The 15,088-nt window shown below is 40.9% G+C and overlaps 1 protein-coding gene and 1 long non-coding RNA gene across 8 annotated transcripts in view; both read right to left on the minus strand.

Annotated features, from left to right (window-relative positions):
- Positions 1-15,070, minus strand: part of LOC141425672 (uncharacterized) — a 49,383-nt gene extending 34,313 nt beyond the window's left edge. For 2 of the 7 annotated variants that reach the window (XR_012450707.1, XR_012450706.1), the window contains exons 1-2: positions 14,696-14,963; positions 11,338-11,438 (exon numbers count right to left, since the gene is read on the minus strand). This is a non-coding gene — a long non-coding RNA (uncharacterized lncRNA). Of the gene's footprint in view, positions 1-11,337; positions 11,439-14,695; positions 14,966-14,987 lie in introns of those variants that run through there. The other 5 variants (XR_012450708.1, XR_012450710.1, XR_012450709.1 and 2 more) reach the window with 5 other exon arrangements.
- LOC109674106 (uncharacterized) lies at positions 9,461-11,309 on the minus strand. Its single transcript, XM_074082675.1, is given in 5 exon segments — positions 9,461-9,672; positions 9,675-9,825; positions 9,827-10,021; positions 10,023-10,292; positions 10,294-11,309. Coding segments are annotated over 5 exon segments (1,068 nt in total). The 5' UTR covers positions 10,534-11,309.
- Positions 15,071-15,088: the final 18 nt, after the last annotated feature.

The raw sequence follows: 15,088 nt of genomic DNA on the forward strand, positions 1-15,088 counted from the left end.
AAGGGAAGTGGCTCATCCCAGATGGGAGGTAAATACTCTTCAAACCTATCATGAGAGAGGTATTAACCCAATTACACCAAGGAAGTCATTGAGGGGGCCAGGCTATGTGTGATATCATTCTCTGAGTTTATATGTGGCCAGGAGTCTATACTCTAGCAAAACAGATCACTGAAGGCTGTCTAACCTGTAGAAAGGTTAACAAACAGGCCTTAAGGGGGGCAACCTTTGGGGGAAGAAAGAAAGTCCTGATGCCTTTTCAAAGTGTTCAGGTGGACTACACTGAACTACCCCGAGTGGGCCATCTAAAGTATTTACTGGTTATAGTGGCCATCTAACTAATTGGGTCAAGGTTATGCCTCTATCTAGTGCCACTGCAAATAGAGTAGTTATGATACTTTTAGACAATATAATTCCTTGGTTTGGACTTATTGAAAATATAGATTCAGATAATGGGAGTCACTTTATAGCTAATGTAATCAGAGAACTGGCGAGGGCATTAGGTTATCAGGTGGGAATGTCATACTCCATGACACCCATCCTCTTTGGGAAAAGTTGAAAGAATGAATCAGAGTTTAAAAAAGCAACTGACTAAGCTAGTTCCTGAAACCAGACTACCCTGGACCAAAGGCCTACCTCTAGCCTTATACAGGTTTAGGATGGCCCCCTTCCACTCCCACCGCTGAAAGGACATAGGAATGTCTCTTCATGAAATGTTGTATGGGTTACCCTATTTGGGCCTCCCCTCTGAAACCAAAGATCAGTTCCTCCAAAATTATGTGCTCAAGTCTCTCTTTAGCTCTATCTTGCCTTAGGCAACAGGGACTGCTGGCCCAGACTCCAGCACTCAAATTTCCAGTGCACCCACACTGACTGGAGAGAAGCTTGAGTCATCCTGGGAGGGACCTTATCAGGTGCTACTCACTACTGAGACAGCAATATGTACCACTGGACACACTACGCCTGAACAAAATGAGCTCCCAAGGGGGAATGATGGGCCATGTCTTCAAGTCCAGTGACACCAAAGTAACCTTAAAGAGGTTATAATAGGGCTGTTAATCCTTTTTCATTTGGGAAACTTTCTGACTACCATTGGTGTCGCTCAGACCTCTTTCCCCTATATCTATTGAATTTGAGGCATGCATTGTAATACCTTGTGGTGATCTTGAGAATTAGCATTATATCCAGACTAGGGCTAAGACTATGTATATGTGTACATACCCTGCCTCTGGTTACAAAAAGGGTAGTTATGAAGTGGGTTACCATCCATGTTATGCATGGGATATGATAGAGTGGATGACTACACCTGGGGAATATATTTCCTCAGTCTATTACTACCCCCAGAACAGGGAAAGGATAATTGGGAAAGAAATTAAGGGACAAAAACCCAACTTAAAAAAGTTACTCCCCTTCCCAATTGTTGGTTCCTTCAATGCAACCCCCTTAGGCTGATCATAAATGATCCTCATTCTATGACCATAGAGCCATCTGCTTTAAGGTGCTATGGGTTAGGAGCTAGTCTTTTTGGGAGCACTGATCCTATAGGTTCATTTCTCTTAGAAAAGAACCTGCTACCACAATGCCCCCTAGTGCTCTGTCCCCAACACTGCTCCCCCAGCTCTGTCATAATCAGACTGGGATCACTGTAGTGGAGGTGGAAGACCTAAGACAGACCATAACTATGGAAACTGGTTATAGGGAAACAAGTGCCTGGCTGCAAAGTGTTCACACTTTAAATAATATGATTGCTATGCATGTGTGTCAGGAAGATCAGAACCCCAAGTTGTCTCCTTCCCCTTGGGATGGACCACTGACCCTGCTGGTATGGTATGCATGGTTGCCCTCTTCCAGAACTTTGTGTAGGACCTTGTCACTACTGTTTCCCTGTGATAAATGACCATGAGAGGCTAAAGCCACTTTGGTTGATCAAACCCCCATATCAAAGCTCTAACTTTGCTTCTTGCTTCTATAGGTGGGGGGAACGGCTACAGTTTCTGCAAAACACATCTGGGTGCAGTGAAGACCGATCCTTTGAAGAGATGAGCAATAAGTCTGCTCTGTCACCAGGGCAGATGTCTGTTGGTATTGTGGTAGACCTTTACTTGAGACTCTTCTTGTCAAATGGAGTGGGACTTGCAATTGAGTCCAATTGGCTATCCCTTTTACCCTGGCATTCCAGAAACCCAAACCTTCCCTAACCAAGGAAAGACAGAAATGAGATCTTGTTTCCCTGAAGGGTTGTTTGACTCCCATGTCTACAAAGATGCCATTGAGGTCCCACGAGGGGTCCCTGATGAATTCAAAGTAAGGAACCAGATAGCAGTAGGATTTGAAACAGCCAGCACTATTCTGGTGGTCCACTATCAATAAAAATGTGTACTGGATTAACTATATTTATAATAACTAGCAGAGATTTGTCAACTATACTAGGGATGCAGTGAGAGAAATTGTAGAACAACTAGGCCCCAGACATAAGATGACACGGAAAAACCAAATGGCTCTAGACATGATTCTGGCAGAAAAAGGGGGGTGGGTAATATGTCCTGATTTGGGGGGGGGTGTGAATGCTACACATTCATCCCCAACAACACAGCTTCAGATGGGACCACCACCAAGGCTCTCCAAGGCCTGACAGCCCTGTCAAATGAACTGGATAAGAACTCAGGGATAAATGACTCACTAACTGGCTAGAGCAATGGTTTGGGAAATGGAAGGGGGTGATGACCTCAATTTTAACATCCCTCCTTGTTGTATTTGGGGCAATGGGTTTAATTGGGTGTTGTGTTATACTCTGTATATGGGGACTAATTCTTATACTCATAGAAACTGTCCTAACTAAACAAACTCCAGTATCATACCAATTATTGTTGAGTACAGCTGATATAGAGAGTCTGACAATGTTAAATGAGTTTGAAGAAAAGATGGAAAATAAAAAGAGGGGGAAATGTGAGGAAAACAGTCTTTTCTATCAAAATGTGTCACCATCTTAGCTGCTTGCATTTCCAGGTTCTTGCTCAGAAAGCTCCATTTTTACACTGAAATTACTACCTACCCCACCCCCGAATTCCAAGTGTAGCATTAGCCAATCAGGAGCAGATTGTGCACCCCAAACTCAACCAATCTGAATAAAGAGGGTAGGGCCCCACTGCAACAGGAATAAAAATGCAGACCTATGGTCTATTCCTTATGCTTGCTGTGCCCAGTGCCTGCACACCCTTCTGCAGAAGTAAATTTTGCCTTGCTGAGACAATTCTCTGTTTCTCTGTCTTTGATTATAATTCCAGTAGTCTTCGATGGTCTTATTTCTAACAACTGTAATCCTAGCTACTCAGGAAGCAGAGATCAGAAGAATTGAGGTTTGAATCCAGTCCTGGCAAACAGTTCACAGACCCTATCTAAAAAAAAACCCATCACAAAAAAGGGCTGGTGGAGTGGCTTAAGGTGTAGGCCCTGAGTCCAAACCACAGTACCACAAAAAAAGAATGGGCCCAATCCTCCTCAAAAGGATGTTTTTCCTGCTTTGTGTGCATGTGTGTGTGTTTTTCTGCCATTTTTTTCTCTGTACATAAGTTGTATCATTCCCATCCACCCATTCCCATGGCTGAAGCTATGATGCCAATAGGAGTGGGCATCATCAAGCTAGAGGCTTAACTGACAGTTGTTGTCACACCCTTCCCCCACGCCCAGTCACTGGGGATCATTCACCGCCATGCAGGCAACTGTGCCAGGCCTGTGGGACAGGGTGGAGGTGTGGGGGGATAGGAGTTGGGGCTGTGCCTCTTACGATGCCAGGAGCCGTCACCCCTCCCACCCCACCCCACCCAGTAGATAACAGCACTGGCATCTCCCGCTGCTCTGCTGCTTCTGCAGCTGCAGCAGCTACTGCAATTCCAGAGCAGCTTCCAAGGCTATCAAAGAGGCCACTGATTTGACTGCCTCTGCTTAGCAGTCTGTCACCATGACAGCCATGGCTGCTCCGGAAGTTCCCATCCAGTGTCTGCTACTTCTGCAGCTAACATAGTTGTCTTGGTTGCTGCAATGACTGATGCTTCAGCCACTGCTCCGGAAGCTCTGCCAGCCACCATGGCTGTCATTATTACAGCAACTGCCAGTTTGACTGCTGATGTTCCTCTCATCACCCCAAGACAGCCAAGTGCAGGAAGACCCAGCACTTAACTGCAGAAAATCTGGTCAACAGATGACTGTGCACCTACATGAGACCACCTCTTTTGTCTATAGAAGCAGCACTCCTCATCCTCAAAGTCAGGCTAGGAAGTTGTTCCTCTACAGCCTGCCTTGTGCTGCAGCATAAGCCTCATTAACGCCTCATTCTAATGATTAATTTTGCCTTTTTGTGATTTTTATCTCAAATTGAGCAGCTTGAGCTGGTTGCAACTAAGAGTGGGTAACGCTAAGGACTCCTAGCATCGAGAGCTGCTAACTCCAGCTGCTGAGATCTGCTAGCACTATGAAGTAGAAAGCTCTCACAGAGCTACACTGTCTTTTGATTATTTCTATCTGAACTGAGCAAAAGAACCCTCTGCTAATTGATAACAATTCAACTTACTTCAGACCTTGTGTTCATGACTAACTGTTGAGTAGTGTATGTATGAAATCTCTCCCCGTGTACCCTAGTAGCTAACATGGAAGTTAAGTAACTATACTGATTAAGGAATGTAGATTGTTCTCTTGCATTCCTTGTTCATAGCTATCACCAGTTTCATTAGATCTTTCATTTATATTTGCTATATACAGAATCTCCCCCAAAATCCCTTTGTTGAAACCTAATCATTATTGGATGATATTAGGAGGTGGGGCCTTTTGTAAAGTCATTAAATCATAAGAGCCTTGCTGTGAACACATGGTGTTTGTCTTTGGAAGTTGCAGCAAACAAGGTCCCATCTTGGAAGCAGAGAGCAGCCCTCACCATATACCAAACTTGCTCTTGGCTCCAAAAGTGCAAGAAATTTCTCCTCCTTATAAATTACCAACTCTCAAGGATTTTGCTGGAGTAAATAGACTAAGGCAATTTTTCTTCATCTGTCCATTGCTCTGTTTCCTAATATCTCTATTTCAAGTCATCTTATGTCCTCTTCTAAATTAATCTCCTCTCTCAAACCAAAATTAACTACCACAATAACAAACCTCCCCTGATTTCTTCATTACCTGAAAGATGAAATCCAGACATTCTCTAGTATTCTAGTATGCTATTGTCTAGTTATGCAATCCCAAATCATGTATCTCAGCTTCCAAATTGATTGAACCCCTTGCCATAGGCATTCTAGCTCATCAACTGGAGCAAATTGAGAGCAGTTTCCCATGTTTATGCCTTTATGAAAACAGTGCTTTTTCTTTCCCAGATCTTGCCAAGGTCCAGCTTAAGAGTCCAGTGTTAGAGTCACCAGAACTCCTGACCTTTAGGTAAATTATTTAACATCTATCAACCTCAATTTCCTCATCCTATAATGTAAATTAAATGACTCAAATATGTGCACAGCGTTTTTCTTCTGGCACCCGGTAAGTACTTAATTACCTAATATTCTCTACCCCCCTGCTCCTCCTAACTCCATCCTATCCCAAGGCCAATCATCACACTGCCTTTCTACACCTTTTACTATGAACTAAATCGCTCATTCAGTGAGCAACATAGTATCTAGGTGTTGTAAAAGGTACATACTTTTTTACTTGATATCAAGGACATTGCATAATTACATGAAAGTCAATGGGAAAATTCACCTTAATTCTAAGGATTAGAAAAGCTGTCTTCCAAATACAATGTAAGCAAATGACCTTCCCACTTTGGTTGCCAGAATGCTCAGCTTGCATCCCTAACCGAATAACTGTATGGCACACCATAACTCATCTGAATCTTCTAGGAACTTTCTCCTGGTGCTGATTTGTAATTGTTTTTAGTTTTTTATTTTATTGTGTCTTGAACCATTTTTGACACATGAAATTATAATAGATAACGATTACATTTAAGAACATTTAAAATACTTTCTAACTTGTTTGATTAGGATCCTAGTATTCCATTTCTGTAATAGTTACAGATCCTGTAAGGAATGAAATGAAAAGTTACAGGCATATGCGAAGCAATGGAATCATAACAATTAGTATTTATTGAGTGAAGCAAACTTCTTTCTTGCTCACTTGTTGGAGCAAGTTTTCTCTTGCTCCTGGTTATTACCAAACTAGTTGGGCCTAACTGGGGGTGACTGGCAATGCAGAAAGGACATAGGATAGACAGACAGACAGAAGTGGGATCAGGTGTGTTGGGCACCTGGGTGGAGACGCACAACCCTTATTACTTCTTTTCTCTATTATTCTCTTCATTTTACTCTGCTTCGTTTCTCTATCTTTATTTTTTGAGGCCTTACTCCTTTACAATTCTTTAAAACCTTGCTTTCTTCTTTTTTGTTCTTTAAAGTCTCTTTCCTTAGACTCTCTCTGTTTCATGTTTTCTCTTTATCTTTCTTTAGCATAATCTCTCTTAAAGTCTTTGCCCCCAGACTTGCACTGTCCCATGTTCTCTTTAGCTTTTTTTTAGCTTAGCTTTTCTAAAGTCTATGTATAAAGTTCTCAGTGCAGATTTGCACTGTTCCATGTTCTCTCTTTAGCTTTCTTAAAGTCTTGGCCCTCAGACTTGCTAGCAATTCCCCTTTAGCAACTCTCCTTCAGCAATTCTTTTTCCCCCTTCAGCAATCTCCCTCCAGCACCTTCCCTTCAGCAATTCATTTTCCCTTCAGCAATCCTTTTCCCTTCCAAAGCCTCCCACATCAAAAAGCCTCAAGCAACGCCCCCCCTTCAGTGAGTCTTTTATATCCAGTGGTAAACAGGGTAGAACAGCAGTGCTTGGGGCAGGGCATGACATTGTAACAGGAGAAACCTGCATTCCTGCTTCTCTGAAAGTAAACAACTTAGGAGAAGCAGCTGTTCTGCATTTTTCTCTTCTGTGGTCAGGGCTGTGCCAATCTCAGCCTACAGATAAACATCTTAAGAAAAACAGTTGGGCTGTATCTCACCTGGCTTATGTCCAGTTCTCATAGGCGTCTCATAATCCACTCTCCACAATTGAGCATTTACTATATGTTAGGCATGGTTTTACCACTTTACATGAATAAACCTATTTATTCCTTATAGCTGTCACATGAAGTGGAAAGCCACAAGGCCTTAATCTCAGAAGTTCTAAAGGAGTCAGTCCAAAGAGTTCATTATGTACATAAGTTGAGGTAGGATAAAAAGAAGCAAAACATTTCTGACTACCTCACCTTTCAAAAGGCTAAAGTGACTGCACTATTAAATTAAATCCTCCTGGTTTATGTTAAAACTAGATTTCAGACCTTTACTGTACTATGTATTAAGTGAGCCTTGAAAGAGAATTAAGGTGTTTTCCAAATTCAAGCAACTCATGGAAAAAGGCACCTGAAAGAATCAGAAACCAGAATAGAAAATGTCTAATGTAACAGAATAATGCAAGCCATTAATATAAATATTTCAAAGGTGGTGGTAGGACGAAAGTGTCACACAGGATATGAGCAAGGCTTTAAAGAGAAAGGTGGATATGATATCTAGAGATACCAAAGAATATACAACATGTAAAAGAGTGCCATGGAGTACTTTAAAAAAAAAAAGCCAAGTGTGAAAAAAGGGACAAAGGAAGGGCCTGCTCACATTGTCCTTGTTTTGGGAAGTGATTGTAAATAAGTAGATACAACTGAGAAAGGCCCTGAGGTTAAAGGTGTGCGAACTTTTTCATAGAGATACTGGGAAGCTGTGGACTATCTATGAACAAGGTGGTAGTTTAATTAGGAAGAGAGCTAAAGACAAGAAGGCAAGGGAAGCAATGAAGTTTTACTCTGATAATGTAGGCTCAAGATACTGAGAACTAAGCAGCAGCGTAGGAATAGAAAGAAATAAACTATTAAGCCATTTAAAATAAAGTCTAGAAGACTAGTTATAGAGAATAAAGAGGAATCAGTAAGCAGTAATTACAGGGCATTCAGTGTCTACTCATTTTCTGATGTTGGATACAAATTGAAACAAACTTTCTGTATTCCAGAAATTTATAATGTAGCTGAATTGGTCAAGTATCATAACCTAACAAAATGAGATTATTCTGGCCTAACCTTTCCCCCAAATCACAGTTGATCATTGTTAATCAGAGAAGTGCTAGGAGGTAGGAAAATTGTGGATCAGCACAAAATCTTGGCTCATAAAAAAAGCTCAAGTTTCTTTGCTGAGGAGAGACACAGATGGTGAAATGGAAAAGTGTTGTAATTCTCTTTCACTCTCTGTTAGGGCTATCCTGGAAGAAAAATCAACTTTAAAGGTGACCTTGATGTGCAGTAAAACCAACCAAAACATGTAAAATTATTAAATAATTTATTGATATTAAATAACTTTGCCTAAAAAAAGAAAGCTCAAGTTTTAAGGCATAAGAGTAGTCAAAAGTGCCAATTTGATTCTGCAAATGTCAAGTAGGAAAATAACTGAGAAATAGGCATAGGTTTATCCTTGAGAGATCAGCTTTACAAAATTAAAAAATTTAGAGGGCCAGAGGCTTGGCTCAAGTGATAGAGCACTTACTGAGCAAGTGTGAGGTCCTGGGTTCAAACCCCAGCACAAAAAAAATCAAAGCCAGAGGGTATATATTTTATGAATTTGTAAAGAAAAAGGTTTTCTTTTTTTAAATAGGGCAGCAATTTGAAGCAATTTTTTCAAGATAATAAAGGAACTTAATGTCTCTATGATTTTTGGGACATTTTTCATAAATATGTGATAAAATTAAACTAGGATTTTTAGGCACATTAGTAAAATGGTGTGTTATACTTTGAGGAAAAAATGCTATGGCAAAAAAGGTGAGGGAGGAAGATAAGAAAAATCTATCTTTATAAGTCAAGAGACTGAGTTTGCCTCAACGCCATTACCCTCAAACTGGTAAAAAGGTTTTTAGTCTTGCTCAGTTCCCTTTCTTCTGCTACTGTAGCTGGCAAATATGAAAACACACACACACACACACACACACACACACACACTCACTCTTTTATGTGAAGGTGCTGATATGGTTGGAAAGCAAAGGATTCACTGATTGTTTGGGGACTCAAGTTCCATGGGATAGGTAAAGTAAAAAACTTCAAGGTATCAGGTAGCTGGATACTAGGGTTGAAGCCCTTCAGAGTATTAGATTAAATGTTAGATTTTCCCTTTTATGTACTGATGATGTACTTGAACATAAGCATTTAGGAGAAAGTGGGGAGAGAAGATGAAGAGAGGGAAAAAAGGAAAAGAAAGAGAAAGGGAGGGCGGACAAAGGGAAGAAGGAAGAAAAGTTTGAAATTGGGGTAGATATGTAATAGGGAAGGAAATTTCAAATACATATAAATAAATATATATATATTATACACATTCAGATGTGAGAGGTTACACATATGTGCTTGTGCTAACATTAATAAAATCTCAGATATTACTCTTTAGTGTGAAGTTGCTGATGTCTGATGAGAGCTGAACTCTAACTGAAGGCTTTAGCACAGCCATTACATCTGTAAGGCTTCTCTCCTGTATGAGTTCTCTGGTGAATAATAAGGGATGAGCTCCGACTGAAGCCCTTTCTACATACTCTACATGCATGAGTCTTTTCTCCAGTGTGGATTCTCTAATGTTCAGTAAGGGATGAGCACTGAACACTTTCCCACAGTCACGGCACCCATAGAGGTTCTCCCCTGTGTGTGTTCTCTGGTGTTCAATAAGAGCTGAAATCCAACTGAAGGGTTTTCCACATTTACAGCATTCATAGGGATTCTCTCCACTGTGTATTCGTTGATGCTGAATTAATGGTTGAACAATCACTGAAGGATTTACCACATTTGTTACACTTATAAGGCTTTTCTTGAGTATGAGTTTGCTGATGTTGACTAAGGTTAGTGCTTCGGCTGAAGGCTTTTCCACATTCACTGCATTCATATGATTTTTCTCCAGTATGGATCCTCTGGTATAGACTAAGATGTGTACTCTGGCTAAATGATTTTTCCACATTCATTGCATTCATAAGGTCTCTCTCCAGTGTGGGTTCTTTCATGCTCAACAAGGTGGGTACTTCGGCTGAAAGTTTTCCCACATTCATTGCATTTGAAAGGTTTTTCTCCACCATGAATTTCATTGTGCACAATAAGGTCTGACTGGCAACTAAAGACTTTTCCACCCTCATTGCATTTAAAAGGTTTCTTTTGTGGAAAGAGTTTTTAGTGTTTAGTTAAGTGTGTGTCATTCTTGGAGTTTTTCCTAGATATAGAGTATTTATCTCCCCATTGGAATTTTCTGTTGTGTATCAAGGTTTGAGCTCAGACTAAATTCATTGGATTCAGGACCTACCTCCCCAGTGAAAATATTCTTCAGTGTCATTGACACTTTTCTGATTGTTTTTTCAAAAGAGGATTTCTACAGTGCAGAGCATTTTATCTGCCTTGATAACAGTCCCTTGCTTTTATAGGCTTCTTTATTTGTAGAACCTTGGACAATATTTCTTCTGAGACTTTCCATTGCTGACTCTGAAAACTCTAGTTCTTTAGAAATAGCCTGATTGGTATTGACATTTTGGCTCCATTCAAATCATCCTAGCTGAAAGACATTTAATGTGCAAATGTCACAGTGTCTACTGTGGAGCATAAGGAAAATAAACCAGCAGGGAAAAAAGACAACTAATTTGCAATTCATACAGACTAGGAACTTTATTTGGATAGAAAACAAAAAGAGATAGTGGACGAGAAGTGAACAAAGTCAGAAGAGCTAAAAGGCAGAGTTCCTGCAGTAGGCACAGAGAGCACAGAGACTTCAAGAATTATGGGAAGACTGTCTGGGTAATATAATAAGTCAAAAAAATGGAAATGAGCAGATAGACCAGCTGATGAGCAAAGAGTAGCAGTTTAAAGGTAAAATAACCTATTATTGTAGCCAACTGGTCATGAGAAATGAAAGCAGGGAGACGAAGAAAGTAAAGACTCTCAAGTGTAGGGAAAAAAGGCAAAAGGAAAGGATGACTCTGTTAAGCTTGAATGCAACCATTTTCTTGGCATTGAAAAGGGACAAAAATTTCAGAAATGCTAACTATCACCTTGTTATCCCCATTTTCCCCCCAATTAATTTAAATATTTTTCTAAAGAACTCTAAAATCACTGACTACAAGTAGTTTAACAGAACTTAAGAACACATCAGGCCAACTTGCTCATCTGACTGATAGAAAATAGACTAAGTAACTTGCCTAGAACACTTACTGAATTATAAGGGTTCAGACTATAATTTGTCTTTTAAATAACAAATTGGTTATCTTTTTTCAATACTACTTACCTAGACAGGCATTTTGGGGTACTCTCTTCTTCAGATCCCTGAATCTTCATCATCTTTCACCCTCCAACTGAGCGATTGGTCTGTTGCACATGCTAGGATCTCTGAAAATTGGAAAAAATTTAACACAGATGTTGATGTTGGAAACATAGAAGGATTCAGAGTTCAGTATCAATTCTTTGGTCTATTGGAAAGGTAGGTTGAATTTTTCAAAGAGGCTGAGGCAGGAGGGGCTGGAAAAAATTCATATCTAAGAGCAACTGTCTGTGTATGTGTGTTTGTTTTTTTGGTGGAACTAGGGTTTGAACTCAGAGCCTCATGCTTGCTAGGCAAGCACTCTTACCACTTGAGCCATGCCACCAGCCTCAAAGGAACTAAAACTGGGTTCCAAAAGACAGGACACACACACATACACATACACACACACAGAGACACACACTCCCCTGAATCACTTTTGGAACTTATTACTCATGAGGCCTGGGCCTTGCCTCAGACTTGGGAAATCTGATAGTCCCAAGCACTTATATTTTTAATAAGTTCACATAACTTGACAAATTGAAGCCTTAGGAACACATTCTAGATTACCTGAATAAAGCAGATTATCTCCCAACATTCTTTTCACAGCAGGAGGGTCTAAAATGTACTCAACTTCCCATAGGATAGTAGGTTTCTTCCCCTTGTAGAGGGGTCAAAACTTCTCAAGAGCCTCAAGATTTCCATGTACCAGGAAGGTACGTTTCTGAGATGACTCTAGTTAAAAAGCCAGCACTTCACATTCAGACTGCCTGGCACCAACCAGTGTGTTTATTTATCTCCTCACTTTGTAAATTACAATTTCTCTAAAGAGAAAGTCTGTCTCCAACAGAAGTACATGAAGATTTGAAGATAACCCTACTGCTATAAATGTGATATGGGAACTAATGAGAATGTTGTATATACAGGCATGTTATTACATATTATAATCCATCCTAGAGTTGAAACATTGTTAGGACATCTTTAGGTCTTTGGAAACAAAGAAAAATCAAGAAGACCTGTAATTTGAAGGTTTTTGCAAATTGTCTCAGTAGAACCATTAAAACATAAGATACCCCAAAGTAGGAAGAATACCCTGAACAGAGAAAGAACTAGGAGGGTTCAAAAGATATGGATAACTTGAAATTTAGGATTCACTCATGTTTATTAATATCTTAATGGTTATTAAACTGTGCCAATTTGATGTCAAATTATAATTCAACTAATGTGTATATATACTGTATAGTGGGAGAATCTCAAAATTTTGCATTTCAAATTTAGTTGATTATGTGCATAAATGTAGCAGACATTAACTATGTTTGTATATGTGACACATAAGATAGACACATAGAAAGTCCAATTGGGAAAGTTTCTACATTAAAAACAAAGGAACCTGTGAAAGGAACCTAATTTGGAAGTGCGGTCTTTGGAAATGGCCCTTCTTTGGGTCTGCTTATTCTAAGCATTTTATGAATCTTGGCCCATTTATTCCTCACAGTACCTCTGTGAGAGGGACTTTACTATTATTACAATATAAATAAAGAACTTATAGTACAGAGAGGATAAGTAATTTGGTTCAAGGTCAAGAGATATTCCTGGACTCAAACTTACTGCACCATACAGTTCTTGCTTTTTTGACAGGAAAAGAATACCTGGCTCATTCTTTCCATTCTTTTGGTCCTTAAATGGCCAGGAAAGAAAATTCTACTGACCCCAGATGGATATGTATGACCTTGACTTCAGAGTGTCCTGGTGGTTTAGAGGTCTACCTCATGGAGGTAATCCCTGAGAGGCTGCAGTAAATCCCAGCCAGACTAAAAATCATGTCTACATAACCTAAGGATTAAATTCTTCAGCCCCAATTGAAGTTTAAGTGGCAGTCTCAGCAAGATACAGTGAAATATTAGATAGAGGTCCTGTAGTATAAACACTGACCAAGCAATCTGGATTTTGGTCCTAACTCTGTTGGTAGCTATATAGAAACCAGGGAAAGATAACCAATCTGATTTTATGTCTCCTCATCTATAAAACAAAACATTGGATTTGATTTCTTGATCCAAAGCTATCTGATTCTCAGTAGTTTTAGCTTCCAAACTCAAGAGGCACATAACCATCCACCTAGACTAAGAAGATATGACTAAAATGAAACCATTCTTTTTCAAATCTCCAGAGATATGTAAGAGCCTGAGGTCCATGATTCAGATGAAACCATTCAAGAAATAGCTTCATAAGGCAGTGTTCTTTAACCACCTAATGGCAAATTAGAGTAAGGGAGTGTTGAGGAAGACATTCAGGGCAGTCAGTATGCAAAGAATGAAAGGTTCCATACTGGGAAAAAATTTGGCAGACTCATCTAAGAGAAGTTCTATAAAAAGAGAAATAAATGGGTATCTGCTTAGCAAGATGACACAAACTCACAGAAAATGGGGAAGAATATTTAACTCATGTGAATATAGGTCTTATGGAGAAGTAGACAGTTGCCTTTTTGTCTTCGTCGTGGCTTCCTTTTTAGTCAACAGAGCTGGGAAAAGGTCTTACTCTATGACATCCTGAATCATGGTCTAGTAAGGTCTACACCAGGCCAGTTTAGCGTAACTCTAAAGATTAAGAGGTAAAATGAATGCCCCAAAGTAATCCCACCTCGTTCAAGATATGAAGAATCAGCAGGAGAATGTGGACAGCTCAGTTCAACCCCAGAACTGAGAAACCACTCTTAAAAAAGGTGGTCTTCAGGCAACAATGTTCACGGAAATGGGCTAAAATCACAACACATTCACACACAGAGATACAAAGAATAAACAACTTCTTTATTCAAGTACTAAGTACTTCATCAGACTACAAAATAAAGGCTAGTGAGTATTAGTTCTGTAACTTCAAGCAAGGTACTTTATCTCTGTGCGCCTCGATTTCTTTATCTTTACATGGGGATAATAATACAGGTTAATGTGAAGATTGAGTTCATGCAGGCAAAAACTCTTGAAACAGTTGCTGATACTAAGTACCTGGGGGAAAATCCAGTGGAGAAAGTCTCCCTTGTCTAGCCAGAGAGGAGCAGGACACAACCCTGTTCTCCATCTCCCAGCGGCGGTCCCGAGGACCCGCACCGGCTGCCACTGCAGCGGAGGGACTAGGCTGAGTCTGCCTGCAAGACCAGCGCTGGGCGCGGCGGGGAGAGCCCTCCCCGCGTCGCGTCCCAGCTGTAGAGGCGCCTGCCGACCAGACCTTCCTCCACACCGCCCGCATTCCTGTCTTCGGTTTCCTCCGTGGAAGCCAACTGTTCCCGCATGGACACTTCTCAGACCCGCCAGGCCCACCTTCCGGGCCCCGAAGCCCTGCACGCCCCACTCACCAGCTGCCTCCGGCTTGCGCTGGGACACACCCGGGCCTGGACCGAGCCTGAAGCGGAACTTTAATGCGCGGAGCCTGACGAAGACGGAAGGATTGGACGGAAACACACACGTCCTCCGCTGCCCCACCGCCCACTGTTTTCCAGGGTCCTAACACTCCTCGACGCAGATCCCTGATCGCGACCTGTTCCCTGTGCGGGGCAAGTTGTTTTTCGAACAATCGCCTGAACCTCATTTTCCTAGCGCGATCGATCCGTTTCAGGACAGACATCGCACTGCGAATGGGTAACTTACCAGCGCTCGCAACTCCGCGCCTGCGCCTGACGGCCTGAGACGCCCTCGGCTGTGCTCACACTTTTCTCGAGGTCTTTGCAAAGCCCTTGGGTGTGTGAGAG

This window comes from Castor canadensis, chromosome 8 (assembly GCF_047511655.1).
Source record: "Castor canadensis chromosome 8, mCasCan1.hap1v2, whole genome shotgun sequence".
In the NCBI taxonomy this organism is placed as follows: domain Eukaryota; kingdom Metazoa; phylum Chordata; class Mammalia; order Rodentia; family Castoridae; genus Castor; species Castor canadensis.